Source organism: Lathyrus oleraceus, chromosome 6 (genome assembly GCF_024323335.1).
Source record: "Lathyrus oleraceus cultivar Zhongwan6 chromosome 6, CAAS_Psat_ZW6_1.0, whole genome shotgun sequence".
Classification (NCBI taxonomy): Eukaryota; Viridiplantae; Streptophyta; class Magnoliopsida; order Fabales; family Fabaceae; genus Lathyrus; species Lathyrus oleraceus.
The window spans coordinates 5474622-5495913 of record NC_066584.1 but is presented as its reverse complement, the minus strand read 5'-3'; the positions used below and the strand labels follow the sequence as shown (position 1 = coordinate 5495913).

General features: G+C 39.1%; 1 protein-coding gene and 1 non-coding gene across 2 annotated transcripts; one reads left to right on the top strand and one right to left on the bottom strand.

Moving 5' to 3' along the window:
* The first annotated feature begins 647 nt into the window (after positions 1-647).
* LOC127093615 (uncharacterized) lies at positions 648-19756 on the top strand. The gene is made up of 2 exons (XM_051032558.1): positions 648-1700; positions 19679-19756. Exons 1-2 carry the CDS (start codon positions 648-650, stop codon positions 19754-19756), a joined length of 1131 nt encoding a protein of 376 aa, XP_050888515.1.
* Positions 8082-8188, bottom strand: LOC127099302 (small nucleolar RNA R71). The gene has a single exon (XR_007793823.1). It is a non-coding gene; the product is annotated as a small nucleolar RNA R71 (small nucleolar RNA).
* Positions 19757-21292: the final 1536 nt, after the last annotated feature.

The window sequence follows — 21292 nt, the reverse complement described above, 5'->3', positions numbered from 1 at the left end:
GTCAGACTCCGAAAGTTTAAATTACGTCTGAATCCAGTCAAATGTACTTTTGGAGTCCGGTCAGGTAAACTTTTGGGTTTCATAGTCAGTCAGAAGGGTATTGAGGTTGATCCCGACAAAGTTCGAGCCATCCAAGATATGCCCGCTCCCCAAACAGAAAAAGAAGTCTGAGGCTTCCTTGGGCAACTTAATTACATCTCCAGATTCATATCTCACCTGACAGCTACATGCGAACCGATTTTCAAGTTGTTGAGAAAGAATCAATCGATTGTGTGGCATGACGATTGCCAAGGGACATTCGATAAAATAAAAAGTACTTGTAAGAACCACCAATCCTGGTACCACCAGTTACTGGTAGACCGCTCATTATCTATCTGACAGTGTTGGATGAATCCATGGGGTGTGTTTTGGGTCAACATGACGACACAGGCAAGAAAGAACATGCTATCTACTATCTCAGCAAGAAATTCACTGAATGTGAGACCCGATACTCACTTTTAAAGAAAACTTGTTGTGCCTTGACTTGGGTTGCTCGACGCCTGAGACAATATATGATTTGCCACACTACTTTATTGATATCCAAGATGGATCCAATAAAGTACATATTTGAAAAGCCTGTTGTCACTGGTAGAATTGGCCGGTGACAAATGCTGCTCACCGAGTATGATATACAGTATGTGGCCCAGAAAGCAATAAAAGGGAGTATTATGTCTGACTATCTAGCCCACCTTCCTGTTGAAGGCTACCAATCATTAAAGTTAGACTTTCCAGATGAAGACATCATGTTTATCAGAGATTTTACGATGCCAGGCTTCGAGGTAAGCCCTGAGGAAGGCCCCGAACCAGGATCACGATGGATGCTCGTGTTCGACGGTGCTTCCAATGCCAGAGGTCAAGGTATAGGTGTTGTTATCACTTCTCCAACTGGTTTCCACATCCCCTTCACTGCTAGATTATGTTTTGACTGCACCAACAATATGGCAGAATATGAAGCATGTATCTACGGTTTAGAGGCGACAATCGACTTGAGAATCAAAATCCTTGAGGTATTCGGCGATTCAGCTCTGGTAATCAGTCAAGTGAAAGGCAACTGGGAAACTCGAGATAACAAGTTGATACCCTACAAAGAGCATATCAGAAAACTGATCCCATATTTTGATGAGATTTCCTTTCATCACATTTCTAGGGAAGAAAATCAGTTAGTAGACGTTCTAGCCACGCTGGCATCTATGTTCAAAGTCAAATGGAAGAATGAGGCACCATCCATCCAGATTGACCACTTAGATGAACCAGCACATTGTCTATCAATTGAGGCCGATCCTAACGATAAGCCTTGGTTCTATGACATAAAGACATTTCTGGAGAAACGACAGTATCCTGAGGGTATATCCATTACCGATAAGAAGGCTCTAAGAAGACTCTCTTCTAAGTTCTTCCTAAACGGTGATGTGTTGTATAAAAGGAATTATGATTCTGTACTTGTCAGATTCGTGGATAGACACGAAGCTAGTACAATCATAAGATCCATACACAAAGGTTGCAAGGGTGTACATGCAAAGGGTCCTGCTATGGCCAAGAAGATTCTCCGGGCTGGTTATTATTGGACGACAATGGAGGTTGATTGCTACAACTTTGTGAAAAGATGCCATAAGTGCCAGACATATGGTGATAAGATCTTTGTACCACCAACCCCGTTGAATGTTCTAACTTCTCCATGGCCCTTTTCTATGTGGGGCATCGATATGATTGGGATGATTGAACCCAAAGCTTCCAATGGAAATCGATTCATCCTAGTCGCTATTGATTATTTCACGAAATGGGTCGAGGCTTCTTCATATGCTAATGTCACTCGACAAGTGGTTACCCGATTTATCAAGAAAGAGATAATCTGCCGCTATGGGGTACCTAGCAAGATCATCACTGATAACGCCAGTAATCTCAACAACACTATGATGAGGGAGTTGTGCAAAGAATTTAAGATCGAGCACCACAACTCTTCACCATACCGGCCCAAGATGAATGGCGCCGTAGAAGCAGCTAACAAGAATATCAAGAGGATCGTCCAGAAGATGGTCAAGACATATAAGGATTGGCATGAGATGTTACCCTTCGCCTTGTATGGTTACAGAACTTCAGTCCGCACATCCACTGGGGCAACTCCGTACTCTCTGGTTTATGGGATGGAGGCAGTCCTATCAATCGAAGTTGAGATTCCTTCACTCAGGGTCATCATGGAAGCAGATCTTAATGAAGCTGAATGGGTTCAATCTCGGTATGACCAATTGAATATAATAGAAGAAAAGCGTTTGACTGCCATCTGTCATGGTCAGTTATACCAAAGGCGTCACAAACAAGCTTTTGATAAGAAGGTTCTTCCTCGGTGGTACCACGTTGGAGACCTCGTGCTCAAAAGATATTCTGCCATTCACATAGACCCACGAGGCAAATGGACTCCCAACTATGAGGGACTTTTCGTAGTCAAAAAGTCCTTCTCAGGTGGGTCTCTAATCCTCACAACAATGGATGGGGAAGATTTGCCCTCGCCAGTGAATGCAGACATAGTCAAAAAATACTATGCCTAAAAAGAAATGATGAAAAAACCGCTAGATTAATCTCCACAAGGTGAATCTAGGCTAAAATGGCTATCCCGATGGACCAAAAAATTATCTATCCATGCAAAAGTTAGGGAATATATTCGAAGCTCGCTAAGTCGAAAACTCGAAAGGGCGGCTTAGGCAAAAAGGAGTATCCCGATGGACAAAAAGAATTGAAAGATCCAGGCAAAAGTTAGGGATAAAGGCATTAACTATGATTCTTAAGTATACACGCTGCAAGTTAGATATCAGAGAGTCAAAGACCGATCCAGTCACCGTTAGCCGAAGCAAGGCCTTGGGGTTCAGATTATATGGTAGATTAAGGCTAATGTTATAATCAATGGAGAAAATCATACAAAATATTTTTCATTGCCATTTCAATTATTTTTTCAATTTTTTGCAACGTCCTCATTAAGGGCGTTTGCATCCTTGTACTCAACATATGTACAGATTCCATATCAATAAAATTCAGTTATTCCATCCAATGTGTTGTTCCATGTTTTGTATGCAAATAACTGACTTGTCTTAATCGCATAATGCTTTAAAGTTTCGGGGGAAAATAAAAGGCTACATTAAAGAGAAACAATTTGCATTGTTGTTGAAATCCGATAAACTTTACAGTAGTGTTGTTTGGATGCCTATGACATCCAATTGACTAGGGGCACCATGGGGACTCCAGCCTTTTAGTGTTCCTTAACAAGCAGGGGATTCCGTGATGGTAGCGTTGGCACCAATTGAAACTCCTCGGCTATCATGTTCTAATTCTTGATGACGAGTCGAAACCCCGACCACAATAAAGACTCACCCCTACAAAAGCATGCATCATAAAAAATAAGGATACCCAATGCATTGCATAAAACATATCCTCCACTGGTAATAAAGCCAATCATTTGGTCCGACAAATTTCGGGCACATAAGTATTTAATCCTCTTTTACCTTGAATACCTGAAAAGCTGCAGCAATTCTTGTATTCAGGTCCAAGAAGATTAAATAAGGGCATCTATTGTACCCCTAAATTTTCCCTCCTCTTTCTCATCTATGTATCTAATCACTTGATCAAGAGATGACCTGCATACATCCATAACTCATCCACATGCATCATTCCTCATGAATTTAAAAGAAACTTTGGCACATAAAGCTAGGGCTCACTCAAGAGGCATGGGTTGGTCACATCATCAGCACAACATGTGAAACCCTACTGATGGTAGTGAAGGTTTGACTTCAACAAAAGTTGTGACTAGACAACCTGGGGCATTCAAAACCCTAATTTCTCAAGGCAGGATCTCTTAGAGCTTCCCTAGGCCTCATATTGGTCTCCAATGCCCTAGTCAGGAGATGGTAATCAGAGGAACTTGGTGGCTTGACTGTGTATTCATTGTCAAGTTGCTTGACCTAGCTTGGAGCCATGGTCTTAGTTCAAAGTCTTTGGTGCTATTCATTTTGTTGTGGACACATATTTGATCCTGGTCATCTGAGAAATCAAACCCCTAAGTTTCAAGCCACTTGTTGGTCATGCCATTGGTTCATAGATGTTATATCAAAACCTTAACCTCATGGTCTCATTTCATGGTCTTGTTCATATATATTATCAGTCAAGTTATTTTCTTTTCAAAAGTCAAACATTCAAGCCAATTATGAAACCAATTTCCAATCATTTTTCAAAACCATTTCACAAATCCATCATCTAATGCCCAATCCAAATGCAATGTCATGCTACAATGAAAGGGTTGGACTCATCATATGGTAACATCAGTTCCTGCCCTGGATGCAAAGGCAACAAACCCAAGGTCAAGGTCACAGAGAATTTCCCTACAACAAAAGGTTTATGCAAAGCTCAAAGCCATAATGCCAGGCCAAGCCAAAACATGGTTGAGTTGTGACCACCTGGTGCAAACCTTGGCAATACACAATGCTGCCCTTTGAGATATGACAGGCCAAGACTGGTACAGAGTGAAGCATGGCATTAGACTTAAAACCAAACATGTCTCAACCTATATGCAATAGTTTGCAGCCATATCCTACATAAAGCATTGGAAAAGGTCATGATCATATCGGTAGAAGGTGACCCTACTGCAACAAAACAATAGTGAGACATAAGGAAACATCAGCATATTGAGTGCATCACCTTGAGGCAGCAACAGTTTCAGCATAACAAGCACTTGAGTTAACTCCTAAACACCAACTCTCCAAGCCATGAACAGGGAAGCATCATCCCATTGCAGAACCCTGTTATTGCAGCATGTGAGTTAAGGTAGAGGATACCATCAAGTTGCAAGACTATAGGCTACAATGCATGGCTTCAAGTCATTCCATGTTAGAACCTGCAAAGTAGCAATAATCAGCAGCATGGAAATGGTGTACAAGAGTTCAGTTCATCATCATTCACAATATGGTAGCAACAAGTATATTCATTATGTAAACGTTACTAACACCCCTGTCACGAGCGTGACACCTACAGACTATGTGAACGTTACTAACCGTTGGAGACACGACCGTTACACCACCCACTTTTTACCTTCCCCATTTATTCACATGTACCCACATTTATTTACTTTTCAACCACTCCCTTTCCAACTTCCAAATCTTTTCCTATAAATACCCACCATACCTTTGTTCATACACCATAAACCATTCTATAAAATCAATTTCATTTCCCTTCTCCCATTATTACCTCTTTCAAACCACTTATCCGTATGGCGGGAAACCAAGATTTCGGAAATATCATTTTCCGATCCGAAGATGAAAATTATCAAAGGGAGCAGTTTGAGCGTTTCCAACAGCAAGGCGTCCAATCCACCAGGTATCCTGATTCAAATTGTTTACAAGAATTAGGATTACTTCAAGGTATAGAATGGATGCTCCGCCTCGCTGATTTAACCTTTCTTTGCACTCATAATCAACCTACCTACCCCGCTCTCACCTTAGAATTTTTAAGTTCTTATTCGTACAACACTCCTACCGGTGAAGACGAGTACTTAACCGGTACCGCAACCTTCCGCATGTTCAACACCGAGTACTCCCTATCCCAAAACCAATTGAGCACCATGCTAAAATTCCCTGTAGAAGGTCAAGTCCACCCTAGGATACCTCCGAACTCCCAGTGGCATATAAACGCCTTCGACCTCTTTAGAAAAATTTCCGGTGTGGAAACCAACAACTGGGATGTATTACTTGCTTCGCATATACATAACCCAACCATCCGGTACTTCATCCGCATCCTGCAAAACACTATTTTTGGTCGACCGAACAACAGCAAAGTCAACGCCAAGGAATTATTTTTCCTCCACTGCGTCTTTGCAGTAGATACACAGGTAAACGCTGCCTCCTTCCTATTTCATCATATCCGCACCCTATGTGCTAGAGGCCGTCAACCTTTTGTAATCGGTGGATTAATCACCACCATAGCACTTGGCTTAAATCTTGGGGATCGAATTCAGAATTTACAATCTCTCCCACCCCTATTGATGGATATAAGCTACTGTCGGTCCAGTCGCCTAATTAAAAACAGGGTAGGCGGAGGGTATTACCTTATGGTGAACAACCAGGAAGTCCCAAGCGCTGTTTTACCTAACATTACCCTAACAGATGTCACCAATCCCAACCGCCACATCTATGATCTGAATGCTACCGAAGCTACCGAACCTACGCAAGCAAACCCGCCTTCAGACGAGTTTGCAGAAATAAGGCAAGGTGATCAGGTTCCTGCATAACAATCAGTCCCGCTCAACCCTTCCGATAATGCAGCTAGTCCATCCTCACGACGTCGTCGACGAAGAAGGCCAGCAACCAACGACGACATCATGGATGCTATCGATGGTATGCAAGCGCGGAATCTCGAAGTGATGCAGATGATGCGCCAGATGCAACAACAACAGGAAGCAAGAAATGCCATAACCGACCAGCGGTTCGCTGAGTTGCTCAGCAGGTTTGACGACTTAGAAGTACGTCAACGATCACCAGGTCCAAGAACCAGAGGCGGCAGGCAGCATTGATTTTAGTTTTTCTCTCTTTTCTATTTCTTTTGTTTTCTTTGAAACATTGGGGACAATGTTTCATTTAAGTGTGTGTGTGGGGGGGGGGAACCTTGTTCTTTAAATCTTCCCTTTTCAAGTATGTTATCTTTCCCTTGTCATTGTTAATACCAAGGTTTTTGTACGAGAGTAAAAGACTAAAGAAGTTAAAATCAATAGAACGAAAGTTTGAGTTTTTAACTGGACAGTGTAAATTGGACATTAATTCTAGATCAGGGCGAAAGCAATTTTTAGAGTTAATTAAATTCTAATCTTTTTCAAAAAGTATTTTTAAAAGTTAAATGTGAGAACGAGAGTTAAGCATTTGAATTTAATTATATAATCTAAGTCAACAGAGCGAGAGTTTGAGACGAGGGTGTTTAAACGATTAGTATTTTCTTAAAAAGAGTTTCTATAGATTCTATTGTTTTCAAAAAGTGATTTTGGACTTAACTAATAAGTGACAGCTACGTTAATTTAAAGTCATGGTCTATTCAACAGAGCGAGAGTTTGAGAGAAGACTTTTAATCAATGGTGTCCACTGAAAAGATTTATTTTAAAACCAAGAAACCAACGAAGACTTGATTCCCTAATTGCGACGAACTACATACCGATATCCGCTTAATTGATATTTAACCTAGATCTTATTTTAGTTTTAACTTTTCCCCCAAACAATCAAAGTATCATCCGCCTTAGCTTTACGAAGTAACCTTAGAAAACGGTATATCGATTCATAAGTCCTTGTGGGATCGATATCTTTTAAAACTACGCGATAGAACTGTGCACTTGCAGTTAGTACCCCAATCGACTCATAAAGTCACGATCAAGTTTTTGGCGCCGTTGCCGGGGACTTTTATTTAGTCGATATCGTAACTCTTCTGTTACGCTGTAGAGACTAAGGCAATTTTTATTTCTTTTTTTTTTGTTGATTTGTATGCCACACACTCGCTCACAAGGCGAGCCGTTTTACTTACGAATCAACGACATCGAACTATATCTCCGAGTCTTACGACGAATTCGAGAATATCGTGCTGCAAACAATCTCCCTCCTATCGAAATTCCTGATCTCAAAAATCTTCTTCCTTCACCGATACCCGAGATGGCAGAACCAGCTCGTGCTCTTCGAGATTACGCCGCTCCATCGCAAGATGAGCCGCATTCGAGTATTGCTCCACCGGCAATCGAAGCAAACAACTTCGAACTTAAGCCTTTGCTGCTACAGGCAGTGCAACAGAATCAATTCTCTGGAAATCCCACCGAGGATCCAAACCTTCATTTATCCGTATTTGTCCAATACGCTGATACTGTTAAAGCTAATGGTGTCACTTCAGAGGCAATTCGACTTCGTCTTTTTCCTTTCTTGTTAAGAGATAAAGCTAGAAGATGGCTTCAGTCTCTTCCTTCCAACTCAGTTACCACATGGAACGAGTTGAAGAAAGTCTTCCTTGCCCGATATTTTCCTCCGAGCAAAACAGTTATGTTGAGAGCCCAGATAAATGGATTTAAACAGAAAGATAACGAGTCTCTTTTCGAAGCACGGGAAATATACAAAGACATGATGAGACTTTGTCCACACCATGGTTTAGAGGACTGGTTAGTGATTCATACCTTCTATAATGGTCTCTTGTACAACACAAGGTTAACAATAGACACCGCAGCAGGTGGTGCACTTATGGATAAACCTTATGCCGATGCTTATCAACTTATGAAAAGCATGGCCCAAAACCATTATCAGTGGGGAAGCGACCGAGCAATGGTAGAGAAACCTCAAACGAAAAGTGGCATGTACGAGATAAGTAGCCTTGATCATGTTAATGCAAAAGTGGAAGCCCTTGCCCAGAAAATTGAAAGTTTGAATGTATCACCTCCAACCACCGTAGTCGCCGCAACTCAGAATTGCGAAGTCTGTGGAATCCAAGGTCACACTCCTGCAGATTGTCAACTCCTAACAGGAATCCAAGCAGAGCAAGTGAATTATGCTCAAGGAAATCCCTACTCGCACACCTATAACTCAAACTGGAAGAATCATCCTAATTTTTCATATAAGAATAATAATGCTTTATACGCACCAGGACAAGATCCAAATCAAGCCCCAGCTATACCTCCTGAATATCAAAAGCCGACCCCATCTACACCTAACAATAATGTTCCTAGGAAATCCAACTTGGAAATAATGATGGAGAACTTCATAGCTTCTCAACAGCAAACCAATAAAGATTTCTTAAACCAGAATATACACACTAGCGAACAAATCAAACAACTAGCAAGTAAAGTAGATGCCTTGGCTACCCATAATAAAATGCTGGAAACACAAATATCACAAGTAGCTCAACAACAAGCGCCTACTGCTGCCCCAACTGGTACATTTCCTGGACAGCCCCAACCTAACCCGAAAAGCCACGCCCATGCAATCATACTAAGAAGTGGAACGGAAGTGGAAGGACCAGTAGATCCAAGAATTGAAAACCAAAACTCTAAAAAGTCAACTGAGGAAGAAAGTACACCTAAGTAAAAGGAAGAGAGTAATAAGGAAACCGTAGAAAAGAAAGAACCTTATGTACCTCCACCACCTTATAAACCACCTATCCCTTACCCTCAAAGGCTTATTAAAACCAAAGATGCGGGCCAATTTAAAAAAATTGTTGACCTACTGAAACAATTAAACGTCACAATTCCGTTTACAAAAGCTATTACACAGATGCGCTCATATGCTAAGTTCTTAAAAGAAATTCTTTCTAATAAAAGAAAACTTGAAGATAGCGAAACTGTTACACTCACTGCTGAATGTAGCGCTATAATCCAGAATATGCCTCCTAAACTTAAAGATCCAGGTAGTTTCTCTATACCCTGTCACATAGGAAAATTTGTCATAGATAAAGCCTTATGCGATTTAGGAGCCGGTATTAGTGTTATGCCTTTATCCATATGCAAGAAACTAGAAATGGGAGAATTAAGACCAACTAAAATGTCTGTGCAACTGGCAGATCGTTTTGTTAGATATCCTGTAGGAATTCTTGAAAACGTTCCCGTGCACATAGGTCAATTCTACATTCCAACTGATTTTATAATTATGGACATTAGAGAAGATGAAGTTACACCCATTATATTGGGAAGACCATTCTTAGCAACCGCCGGTGCAATCATAGACGTAAAACGAGGACGACTCACTTTTGAAGTAGGAGAAGAGAAAATTGAGTTCATTCTTTCCCAATTTTTGAAAGCACCTGCAATAGAAGATACATGTTACTTCATGGATATCATGGATGAATGCATAAAAGAAACAGAGTTAGAAAATGACAAATTGTCTGACTATCTTGTAGAAGACAAACTCAACCAATGTTTAGCAATAACACCGGACCCTACGCAATGCCTTAAGAAACCAACCCTAGACCTGAAAACACTTCCCAAAAATCTGAGATATGAATTCCTAGACTTAGAACTTGAACGACCAGTGATAGTTAATGCAGACCTAGGAAAGCTCGAAACCGAAAAACTCCTACATATCTTAAGAAAATATCCAACCGCACTAGGGTACAACATCACCGATCTTAAAGGAATAAGTCCTTCTATTTGTATGCACCGCATCATGCTAGAAGAAGACTGTGAAACTTCTAGGGAACATCAGAGGAGACTAAACCCGATCCTGAGTGAGGTAGTGAAGAAGGAAGTAACCAAGTTATTAGAGGCAGGTATCATATATCCTATATCTGATAGCAAATGGGTTAGTCCTGTACACGTAGTACTAAAGAAAGGAGGTATAACAGTTATCGAAAATGAAAAAGGAGAAACTATAATCAAACGAATCGAATCGGGATGGAGAATATGCATTGACTATAGGAAACTAAACAAAACAACCCGAAAAGATCATTTCCCTTTACCATTCATTGACCAGATGTTAGAACGATTAGCAAAACATTCTCATTTTTGCTATCTAGACGGTTACTCAGGCTTCTTTCAAATACCAATTCATCCTGATGACCAAGAAAAGACAACATTCACGTGTCCTTTTGGCACCTTCGCTTATAGACGAATGTCGTTTGGTTTGTGCAATGCTCCTGCAACCTTCCAAAGGTGCATGATGGCGATATTCGCCGATTTTCTCAAAAATATCATGGAAGTATTTATGGACGACTTTTCCGTATGCGGACAAAGCTTTGAAGAATGTCTTGAAAACCTAGAAAGAGTTCTAGAACGATGTGTAAAAGTAAACCTAGTACTTAATTGGGAAAAATGTCACTTTATGGTACAAGAAGGAATTGTTTTAGGACACATCATCTCAAATAGAGGAATTGAAGTAGACAAAGCCAAAATAGAGGTAATCGAAAACCTTCAACCTCCGAAAACTGTGAGAGAAGTACGAAGCTTCTTAGGACATGTCGGTTTTTACCGACGATTCATTAAAGACTTCTCTAAAATAACTAAACCTTTGACCGGGCTATTGATGAAGGATGCTGAATTCATCTTCGACAATAAATGTTTAGAAGCATTCCAAATGCTTAAACAAACATTGATCTCCGCACCCATAATGCAGACATCAGATTGGAATGAACCATTCGAAATAATGTGTGATGCCAGTGATTACGCCGTGGGCGCTGTTTTAGAACAACGAAAGGATAAAAAGCTTCACGTCATATATTACACAAGTAGAACTCTAGATGAAGCACAAATGAACGGTGCCACAACCGAGAAAGAACTCTTAGCAGTGGTGTTTGCACTAGATAAGTTTCGTTCTTACTTGGTCGGAGCTAAAATAATCGTTTACACCGACCACGCTGCTATCAAGTACCTCTTAACAAAAAAGGACGCTAAACCTAGACTCCTAAGGTGGATCTTGTTGCTACAAGAGTTCGATCTGGAAACCAAAGATAAAAAAGGAACTGAAAACGTAGTAGCAGATCACCTCTCTAGACTTGAAAATCTGGAACCGGAAACAACATCGACCAACGATGATTTCTCGTACGATAAACTTATAGCTACTTTGGAAGAAAATAAAGCTGATAAACAGGTAGAAACCACCTTAGCTATATGTGCTACACCATGGTACGCTGATATCGTCAATTATTTAGCTGCCGGAATAGTTCCACCTACTTTATCCTACCAGCAAAAGAAACGATTCTTCTATGACATAAAACACTATTACTGGGATGACCCTTTACTTTTCAAAAGAGGCCCCGATGGTATTTTCCGTCGGTGTATACCTGAAGAAGAGGTAGAAAATATAATCCAACACTGTCACTCCGCTCCTTATGGTGGACATGCAAGTAATTCCAAGACCTGCTCCAAAATCCTACAAGCCGGTCTTTATTGGCCAAACATATGGAAGGATGTGCATGCGGCTATCAAGAAATGTGATAGATGTCAACGCACGGGGAACATATCTAGACGTGACGAGATGCCACAAAAGGGCATTTTGGAAGTAGAGATCTTCGACGTGTGGGGGATAGATTTCATGGGACCTTTTCCACCTTCTTTTGGTAACAAGTACATACTCGTAGCGGTTGACTACGTATCGAAATGGATTGAAGCTATAGCTTCTCCAACAAACGACACACGAGTAGTAACTAGACTCTTTAAGAATATAATATTTCCAAGATTTGGTGTCCCAAGAATAGTAGTCAGTGATGGTGGATCGCATTTCATATCTAAGGTACTCGAAAAACTATTGTTTGAGTATGGCGTAAGGCATAGAGTAGCGACACCTTACCACCCTCAAACCAGTGGGCAAGTGGAAGTGTCTAACAGAGAAATCAAGCGAATATTAGAAAAAATAGTCGCCACCTCAAGGAAAGACTGGTCATTGAAACTACCAGAAGCTTTATGGGCGTATCGACCCGCTTACAAAACTCCCATAGGGACAACCCCATTTAAGCTTATTTATGGAAAATCCCGCCACCTCCCGGTAGAATTGGAACATAAGGCCTACTGGGCTATTAAAAATCTAAATTTAAACTATAAGTCCGCCGGTGAAAAGCGAATCCTTGATATAAACGAATTAGAGGAACTCAGACGAGACGCTTACGAAAATGCCAGAATCTACAAAGAAAGAACAAAACAATGGCATGACAAGCGCATATCAAGGAAAATCTTCAAACAAGGCGATATAGTCCTGTTATTCAACTCTAGGCTAAAGTTATTCCCGGGAAAACTACGATCTAGATGGTCAGGTCCCTTCCAAATCACCAATGTTTTTCCCAGTGGAGCAGTGGAAATTAAAGGAAAATCCATTGAACCGTTTTCGTAAACGGGCAGCGTCTAAAACATTATCATCATGCAGAGAACATTGAAGATTCACAAGTCCTGCACTTAGACGTAGTGCCCCCAAATTTTATAGATTATATTTGATAGTGTTTATGTCGAACTTGCGACATTAAACAAAGCGCTTAGTGGGAGACAACCCACAAATTTTCTTTATCTTTATTTTTATTTCTTCTTTAATTATTTTTCTAAATTTTATTTAGTATTCATTCTTAATTTATTTTAACTTATAAAAAATTTATTCTTTTCTTCTTTCGGCATTTGGCCAAATCCTGACTAAAACTCTTGTTTTTCTTTTCTCTAGCTAACACTAACCTGATGGAACAAATTGATCGTATGGGTATCAAATTCAGAGGGAAAGCTCAGAAACAAAAGTTTGAGGAACTAGCAGAGAGAGAGAGATGCTACCTAGTTTGTATGCTGATAACTGGGCAATGACTGCCCTTGGACTAAGAGAGAGTGTCTTGTATTTGCCGAGTCAAATAGGGTGGGAAACCACTCCTATCCGTAGACAATTCGTCACTTACCGGAGACTGACTCTAGAATTCCTTAGCTCTCTGATCTATCTACCCAGCCATGGAAAAGGAATAAGCAGAGGTTTCATCCAGTTTAGAATGTTCAACATGGAGTATCAATTTAACATTCAAGACTTTACCAACCTTTTAGGTTTCCCTACCTCTTTTGATACATTCACAGTGAGCCAAGAAGAACTTTTTGAATATAGAGAACTTGAACACTTTTGGGGAAGCTTGACTGGAAATGACGATCCCGAGGAACATGAGTTTCTTTCTGGAAACATACATAACCCGGCCTTTCGTTATTTCCATAAGATCCTGGCCCACACCTTATTTGGGAAGAAGTCAAACAGAACCTCAGTTTCACGTGATGAACTCTTCATCATATTTTGTGCTTCCCAGAACCGTCCAGTAAACGGTGCCACTTTTATGTTGGCAAATTTTGACCGCCTTATCCAAGATGAACGAGCACCAATTCAAATAGGCGGCTTGATAACCATGATTGGTAATGCTATCGGGTTACGTCAACCTATGCTTGACTTAAGCCCTTTTGTGGCATTGCGACTATGAGTATACCCTTCCTCTTCAACACTATGTTTATAGCAAACCTAGGGTCTGAAGAGTTTAAGCTAATAATTAACAACCAAGTTCTTTGCCTATTCACCTTCCCTAGTCCAAGGACTAGTGTTCATAACCGCAATAACTAGCTCTACAACCTGAACAGAATACCCTCTCCTGCTAGATCTACTTAATCCATCCAGGACTATGAGATTTGTGACGACCAGATCCCTTATGCTGAATCTGACCCTCAGACACCATCTGGTTATTACGATATTGATCCTCCTCCTCAACCTGTCCCGACCGAAGAACCGGCAATACCCGATCTTAGACATCATATGCCCGGAGCAAATTATAACACCACCATTCAGGCTTTGATGTCAGAACAGGACGCCCTCAGAGAAGAGTTAGCTAACATGGGACAAGAATTTCTGGGATACATGAACAGTATGACAAATCAGTTCCACGAGTTGCTAAACCATGTTAACTCCTTTGCTCCTCCGGCCAGAGATCATGCAGATGGATAGATGTTGTTTTTCTTAGTTACTTAGTTTTAGTTTAGGTTATTCATTAATTTTGTTTCAAATTATTTTAGTATTTCTTTTTCTTTCGCATGTTTGCTTTTGTCTTCCAATGTTACATTATGATTATTTTATGAAGCTATTGATTTATTTTACTTTATTATGACTTATGCAATATCTATCAATAATGCTCTCTACTGTTGCTACCTACATAACTTATTTAAGATATATATATATATATATATTATATATATATATATATATATATATATATATATATTATGAAAGTATAATAGCATGCAAGGCAATTTAAAACTATCACAATAGCAAAATAAAATAAACATATGCATAACAAAATAAAAACAATAAAATATAATGATAACAACAAGGTACGTTGCAAGAATGACTGTGTGACGAACGCCACACAATCCATTACGGTCGTCACACCAAGTGCCTGTGACGCCCGTAACACCCCTGTCACGAGCGTGACACCTACAGACTATGTGAACGTTACTAACCGTTGGAGACACGACCGTTACACCACCCACTTTTTACCTTCCCCATTTATTCACATTTACCCACATTTATTTACTTTTCAACCACTCCCTTTCCAACTTCCAAATCTTTTCCTATAAATACCCACCATACCTTTCTCCATACACCACAAACCATTCTATAAAATCAATTTCATTTCCCTTCTCCCCTTATTACCTCTTTCAAACCACTTATCGGTATGGCGGGAAACCAAGATTTCGGAAATATCATTTTCCAAAGCGAAGATGAAAATTATCAAAGGGAGCAGTTTGAGCGTTTCCAACAGCGAGGCGTCCAATCCACCAGGTATCCTGATTTAAATTGTTTACAAGAATTAGGATTACTTCAAGGTATAGAATGGATGCTCCGCCTCGCTGATTTAACCTTTCTTTGCACTCATAATCAACCTACCTACCCCGCTCTCACCTTAGAATTTTTAAGTTCTTATTCGTACAACACTCCTACCGGTGAAGACGAGTACTTAACCGGTACCGCAAATTTTCGCATGTTCAACACCGAGTACTCCCTATCCCAAAACCAATTGAGCATCATGCTACAATTCCCTGTAGAAGGTCAAGTCCACCCTAGGATACCTCCGAACTCCCAGTGGCATATAAACGCCTTCGACCTCTTTAGAAAAATTTCCGGTGTGGAAACCAACAACTGGGATGTATTACTTGCTTCGCATATACATAACCCAACCATCTGGTACTTCATCTGCATCCTGCAAAACACTATTTTTGGTCGACCGAACAACAGCAAAGTCAACGCCAAGGAATTATTTTTCCTCCACTGCGTCTTTGTAGTAGATACACAGGTAAACGCTACCTCCTTCCTATTTCATCATATCCGCACCCTATGTGCTAGAGGCCGTCAACCTTTTGTAATCGGTGGATTAATCACCACCATAGCACTTGGCTTAAATCTTGGGGATCGAATTCAGAATTTACAATCTCTCCCACCCCTATTGATGGATATAAGCTACTGTCGGTCCAGCCGCCTAATCAAAAACAGGGTAGGCGGAGGGTATTACCTTATGGTGAACAACCAGGAAGTCCCAAGCGCTGTTTTACCTAACATTGCCCTAATAGATGTCACCAATCCCAACCGCCACATCTATGATCTGAATGCTCCCGAAGCTACCGAACCTACGCAAGCAAACCCGCCTTCAGACGAGTTTGCAGAAATGGAGCAAGGTGATCAGGTTCCTGCACAACAATCAGTCCCGCTCAACCCTTCCGATAATGCAGCTGGTCCATCCTCACTACATCGTCGACGAAGAAGGCCAGCAACCAACGACGACATCATGGATGCTATCGATGGTATGCAAGCGTAGAATCTCGAAGTGATGCAGATGATGCGCCAGATGCAACAACAACAGGAAGCAAGAAATGCCATAACCGACCAGCGGTTCGCTGAGTTGCTCAGCAGGTTTGACGACTTAGAAGTACGTCAACGATCACCAGGTCCAAGAACCAGAGGCGGCAGGCAGCATTGATTTTAGTTTTTCTCTCTTTTCTATTTCTTTTGTTTTCTTTGAAACATTGGGGACAATGTTTCATTTAAGTGTGTGTGTGTGGGGGGGGGGGGGGGGGGAACCTTGTTCTTTAAATCTTCCCTTTTCAAGTATGTTATCTTTCCCTTGTCATTGTTATTTCTCTTTCTTATAAATATATATATATATATATATATATATATATATTATATATATATATATATATATATATATATATATATATATATATATATATATATATATATATATTTATTCTAAATTAAGTCCCTAGTGTGAGAAATTTCTATTATCCATTCCCTCAAATTTTCATGAGCCATAACAAAAATTCAACACACTCAGTAAATATAAAGGTTGCCTATTTCATCAAACTTGAGAAAAAATTAAGACAAAAATTATTACCGCCCCAACGCTCTAAACAAACCTCAACATGTTAGATCAGAAAGGCACCTGTTATACAAGTCCCTGGATTTTTAACTTTATAGTAACCCCGAGTAGTTTATACAAGAAGTCAACACCATCTTAATAGCAAACTACGTGGAGGGCCGATGAATATAAGTGAATGATTCCCAAAATAAATAATATATATATATATATATATATATATATATATATAATATATATATATATATATATATATATATATATATATATATATATATATATATATATATATATATATATATATATATATATATATATATATATATATATATATATATATATATATCAGGAAATGCACTAACTAAGTTAGGTGATCCTTACCAGATCATTTAATCTAAAGGTTGCAGATCATACAAAAACATAATACAAAAGATCCATTATGAGTTGGTTCAGCAGGTATCTGGTGCTGAACTTGGTAGGGCGGACTACGGTTCGATCCCCCGCAATTTGCAATGGACCGAGAAACGAAGTTATCCGACTAATGTACCAGAGCTTCAAGCTAAAAAGGGGATCAGAATCACTAACCGGTCACTCCACTATGTGCGCGAAACGATAAAGGGCTTAATGTGATTTCGCTAGAATGAAAACGGGTGAAATAAGAGAAAAAGAACTAGGCTGGTTATAATAGCATGACTCGAACTGGTTTGCATAAAGTGAGGTTATCTGAGGTTGTAACGGTAGTTCTTGATGTCAAGATTAAACTCAAGTTATTTCTAAACAAGGTTTACTTGCAACCTGGTACGAATTGATGTGTGTTTTGAAATTTCATCTGGCTAATTTTTAAAATGATTTCTATACTTTATCTTGCTTGAGGACAAGCAAAGGTCTAAGTATGGGGGAGTTTGATAACATGAAATAATATCACATTTTTGGACTTGATTTAATTAAATTATATTATTATTCGCTTCAATTTATTTCATTTTATTCGATACTACTGGGTATTTTTCCTTCTATTTATCTCAGGTAGCTTATTTGAAGCATAAGTGAAAAAGGAAGAAAAGGAGGTGCGAAAAGGAATGAAGAGAAGCAATTTCACTAAAGCCCAGCCCAAAACTACAAGCCATGAGCGCTGAGCCTGTGACGACCGCCACACAAGGTGTGACGAGCGTCACGCCCTGCTGCCTTGTGTTACGAGCGTAACACATGGTGTGACGGACGTCACACCATTCTCCTATATTTTTGGCTTCAGAAACGCAACAGAGGCACGTTGATGCCTATTCTTCCGCTTGACTCCGGAAACGTGAAGACCAATTATGCAAGGCACTTTTGGAAACGGTTAAAAAAGTGGATTAGTATAAATAGGACCAATTATGGAACCCTAAAGAGTTCAGAATTTTTCCCAGTTTTTGGCATAGCTTTATTTTTACTACTTTCTATTTTTTTCAGCATTCTACCTTTATTTGCAATTTTTATTTTCTTTTCCAGTCAATCTTTCAACACTTAATTAATTTTTCACACAATAGTTTCTACACCGGAAACTATTGTGTATCTTTTGCTAGATCTAACCTTACGTTAGATCCTAGATTTTTATCCTTCACTTTTTATTTTCCTGTCCGATTGAAGAATTCAAGAACAAATCCAACCGGTCTGTGGTGGAGTGTTCAAGATTGCCATTAATTATTCAGGTTCTTTAATTATTGTTTGAATTTATATATGCCCTGCATTATTGTTTATTTATATTGTTTGCCTGAGATGGATTTATTTAAGCATGATGATTGTTTAGATCTGTTTAGCATGTCTGGCTAATTTATTTAGGTATCGGTATGTAAAGTAAGCGGAATGAAGGAATCAAAACTAAGTTGGTTTAATTACGTTTAAAAATAAAATCACTCTTTTTATGGTCTCAATTTACAAGTTTAATACCAAGGTTTTTGTACGAGAGTAAAAGACTAAAGAAGTTAAAATCAATAGAACGAAAGTTTGAGTTTTTAACTGGACAGTGTAAATTGGACATTAATTCTAGATCAGGGCGAAAGCAATTTTTAGAGTTAATTAAATTCTAATCTTTTTCAAAAAGTATTTTTAAAAGTTAAATGTGAGAACGAGAGTTAAGCATTTGAATTTAGTTATATAATCTAAGTCAACAGAGCGAGAGTTTGAGACGAGGGTGTTTAAACGATTAGTATTTTCTTAAAAAGAGTTTCTATAGATTCTATTGTTTTCAAAAAGTGATTTTGGACTTAACTAATAAGTGACAACTACGTTAATTTAAAGTCATGGTCTATTCAACAGAGCGAGAGTTTGAGAGAAGACTTTTAATCAATGGTGTCCACTGAAAAGATTTATTTTAAAACCAAGAAACCAACGAAGACTTGATTCCCTAATTGCGACGAACTACATACCGATATCCGCTTAATTGATATTTAACCTAGATCTTATTTTAGTTTTAACTTTTCCCCCAAACAATCAAAGTATCATCCGCCTTAGCTTTACGAAGTAACCTTAGAAAACGGTATATCAATTCATAAGTCCCTGTGGGATCGATATCTTTTAAAACTACGCGATAGAACTGTGCACTTGCAGTTAGTACCCCAATCGACTCATAAAGTCGCGATCAGAAAGCCCCATGGTATTAGGCATTAATCTTCAGTGAGTGTTGTTTAATTAGACTTTGAGTAGGCTAGGGTTCTTCCTTTGCTAGGAGCGATTCCCTGAATCCTTTAATTGTTGCTCGATTTCAGTACCATGAGCGTATCTAGTGTGTTATTAGGATTAAATTGGTGGTGCTGATTAGGTGGAAACTGACACCGGCGTCGGCGACGGCCGTCGGTGCGGTGGACCAAGGAAAAGGGGCGGTGAAACAGGATTGTGAAGTGAGCACGCATTTTCCTTTTTTGATTATGTTGACTTGGACAAGTCAACAAAAATGAGGTTTGGGCTCAATTTTGGTAAGACATTGGAATTACGTTTCATACATGTGCATGGATGATACACCCTCAGGTTTAGTGAGAAGGTGAATATTGGGCTTTGTCAAGCCCATTAGCACGATTGCTAGTTCACCACGCGTTTTCACATGCCCCCCCCCCCTTGGAGACGTTTGAGTTGACATTGGGCCCAAACGCGGTCCATGCCTGTTTTTTGTTCCACATACCATTTTGTTGAACCTTGCTTCCTGCACCAAAAACTGTTTTGAGCTCATCCTGCATCCCACTGATCAATTGTTGTTTGCACCCCACTGATTTTCTTCTTGTTTTGATTAATTAGGATAATTTTAGAATAATTAGAATTAATTCCTTTTAGAATAATTAGAATTAATTCCTTTTAGAATAATTATAATTAATTCCTTTTAGAATAATTAGAATTAATTCATTTTAGAATAATTATAATTAATTCCTTTTAGAATAATTAGGATTAATTCCCATCTTTAGAATATAATTAGGATTAGTTAGGCTTAATTCACACACTAGGACTTTGATTAGGATGTTAATTAGGAATTGAATTAAGTTCAATTCAGACTCTTTTAACATTAGGTTAGGATAAACATTAGAATTTAAGCAACCTTAGACCATAGAATATGACATATTTCACAATTGACCATTTTTCCCTTTATGGGCCTATTTTGATGTTTTTGTGTTAAAAATTACATGTTTCCCTTAGGATTAGAATGCAATTAATTGTAGGACTTAACATAAAATTTTCATCGTGATTTTAATCAACTTTGACATGTTCCCTTAGGACTTCTAATCTAACTTAGAATATTCAATCAAATTCTAATGCATGATCCCTTAGGATAGATTCTAACAATTACTAACTTCAATTAGATACAAAACATAGTTCCCCACAAAACTAAATCCAAACCCCCGATTAAATTGATTAAAAGCAATTTTGATTAATTAAATCCTTTGAACTTGTATAATTCCCTAGTCTAATTAAGTGACCAAAACACCCTTGGTCACTTAGTAGGACTTTTCCTTCACGTTGTGGAGCTCAAGGCCTCAAGACAGGATCTTCAATCAAGGCATCCTCAGTTATATCAAGCAGCGGATTATTCAAGCACATCAAAGGTGGCATCTTCAACTTTCAGGCACTTCAAAGGTGCCATCTTTAGCACTTGTTAAATCAAAGTTAGAAGAGTGTGACACGAGCCTTAAGCAATAGAGAAGGAGTTGGACTGGAGTATTCCTACCCCCATTCTGAATATCTTTGGGTATGTGACGTATGACCCAGCGCTCATCGTATTCACCTCTATTTATATACTTTAGCACAATTATAATCATACAATTGACAAGTCTATCTTCACAAAGCAAAAACAACAAAAGCAAGGACTACTTCAACAATTTATCAATCACGAATCAAGTTATACGATACGAGCCTTAAGTAATGGAGAAGGAGTGGGACTGGAGTATTC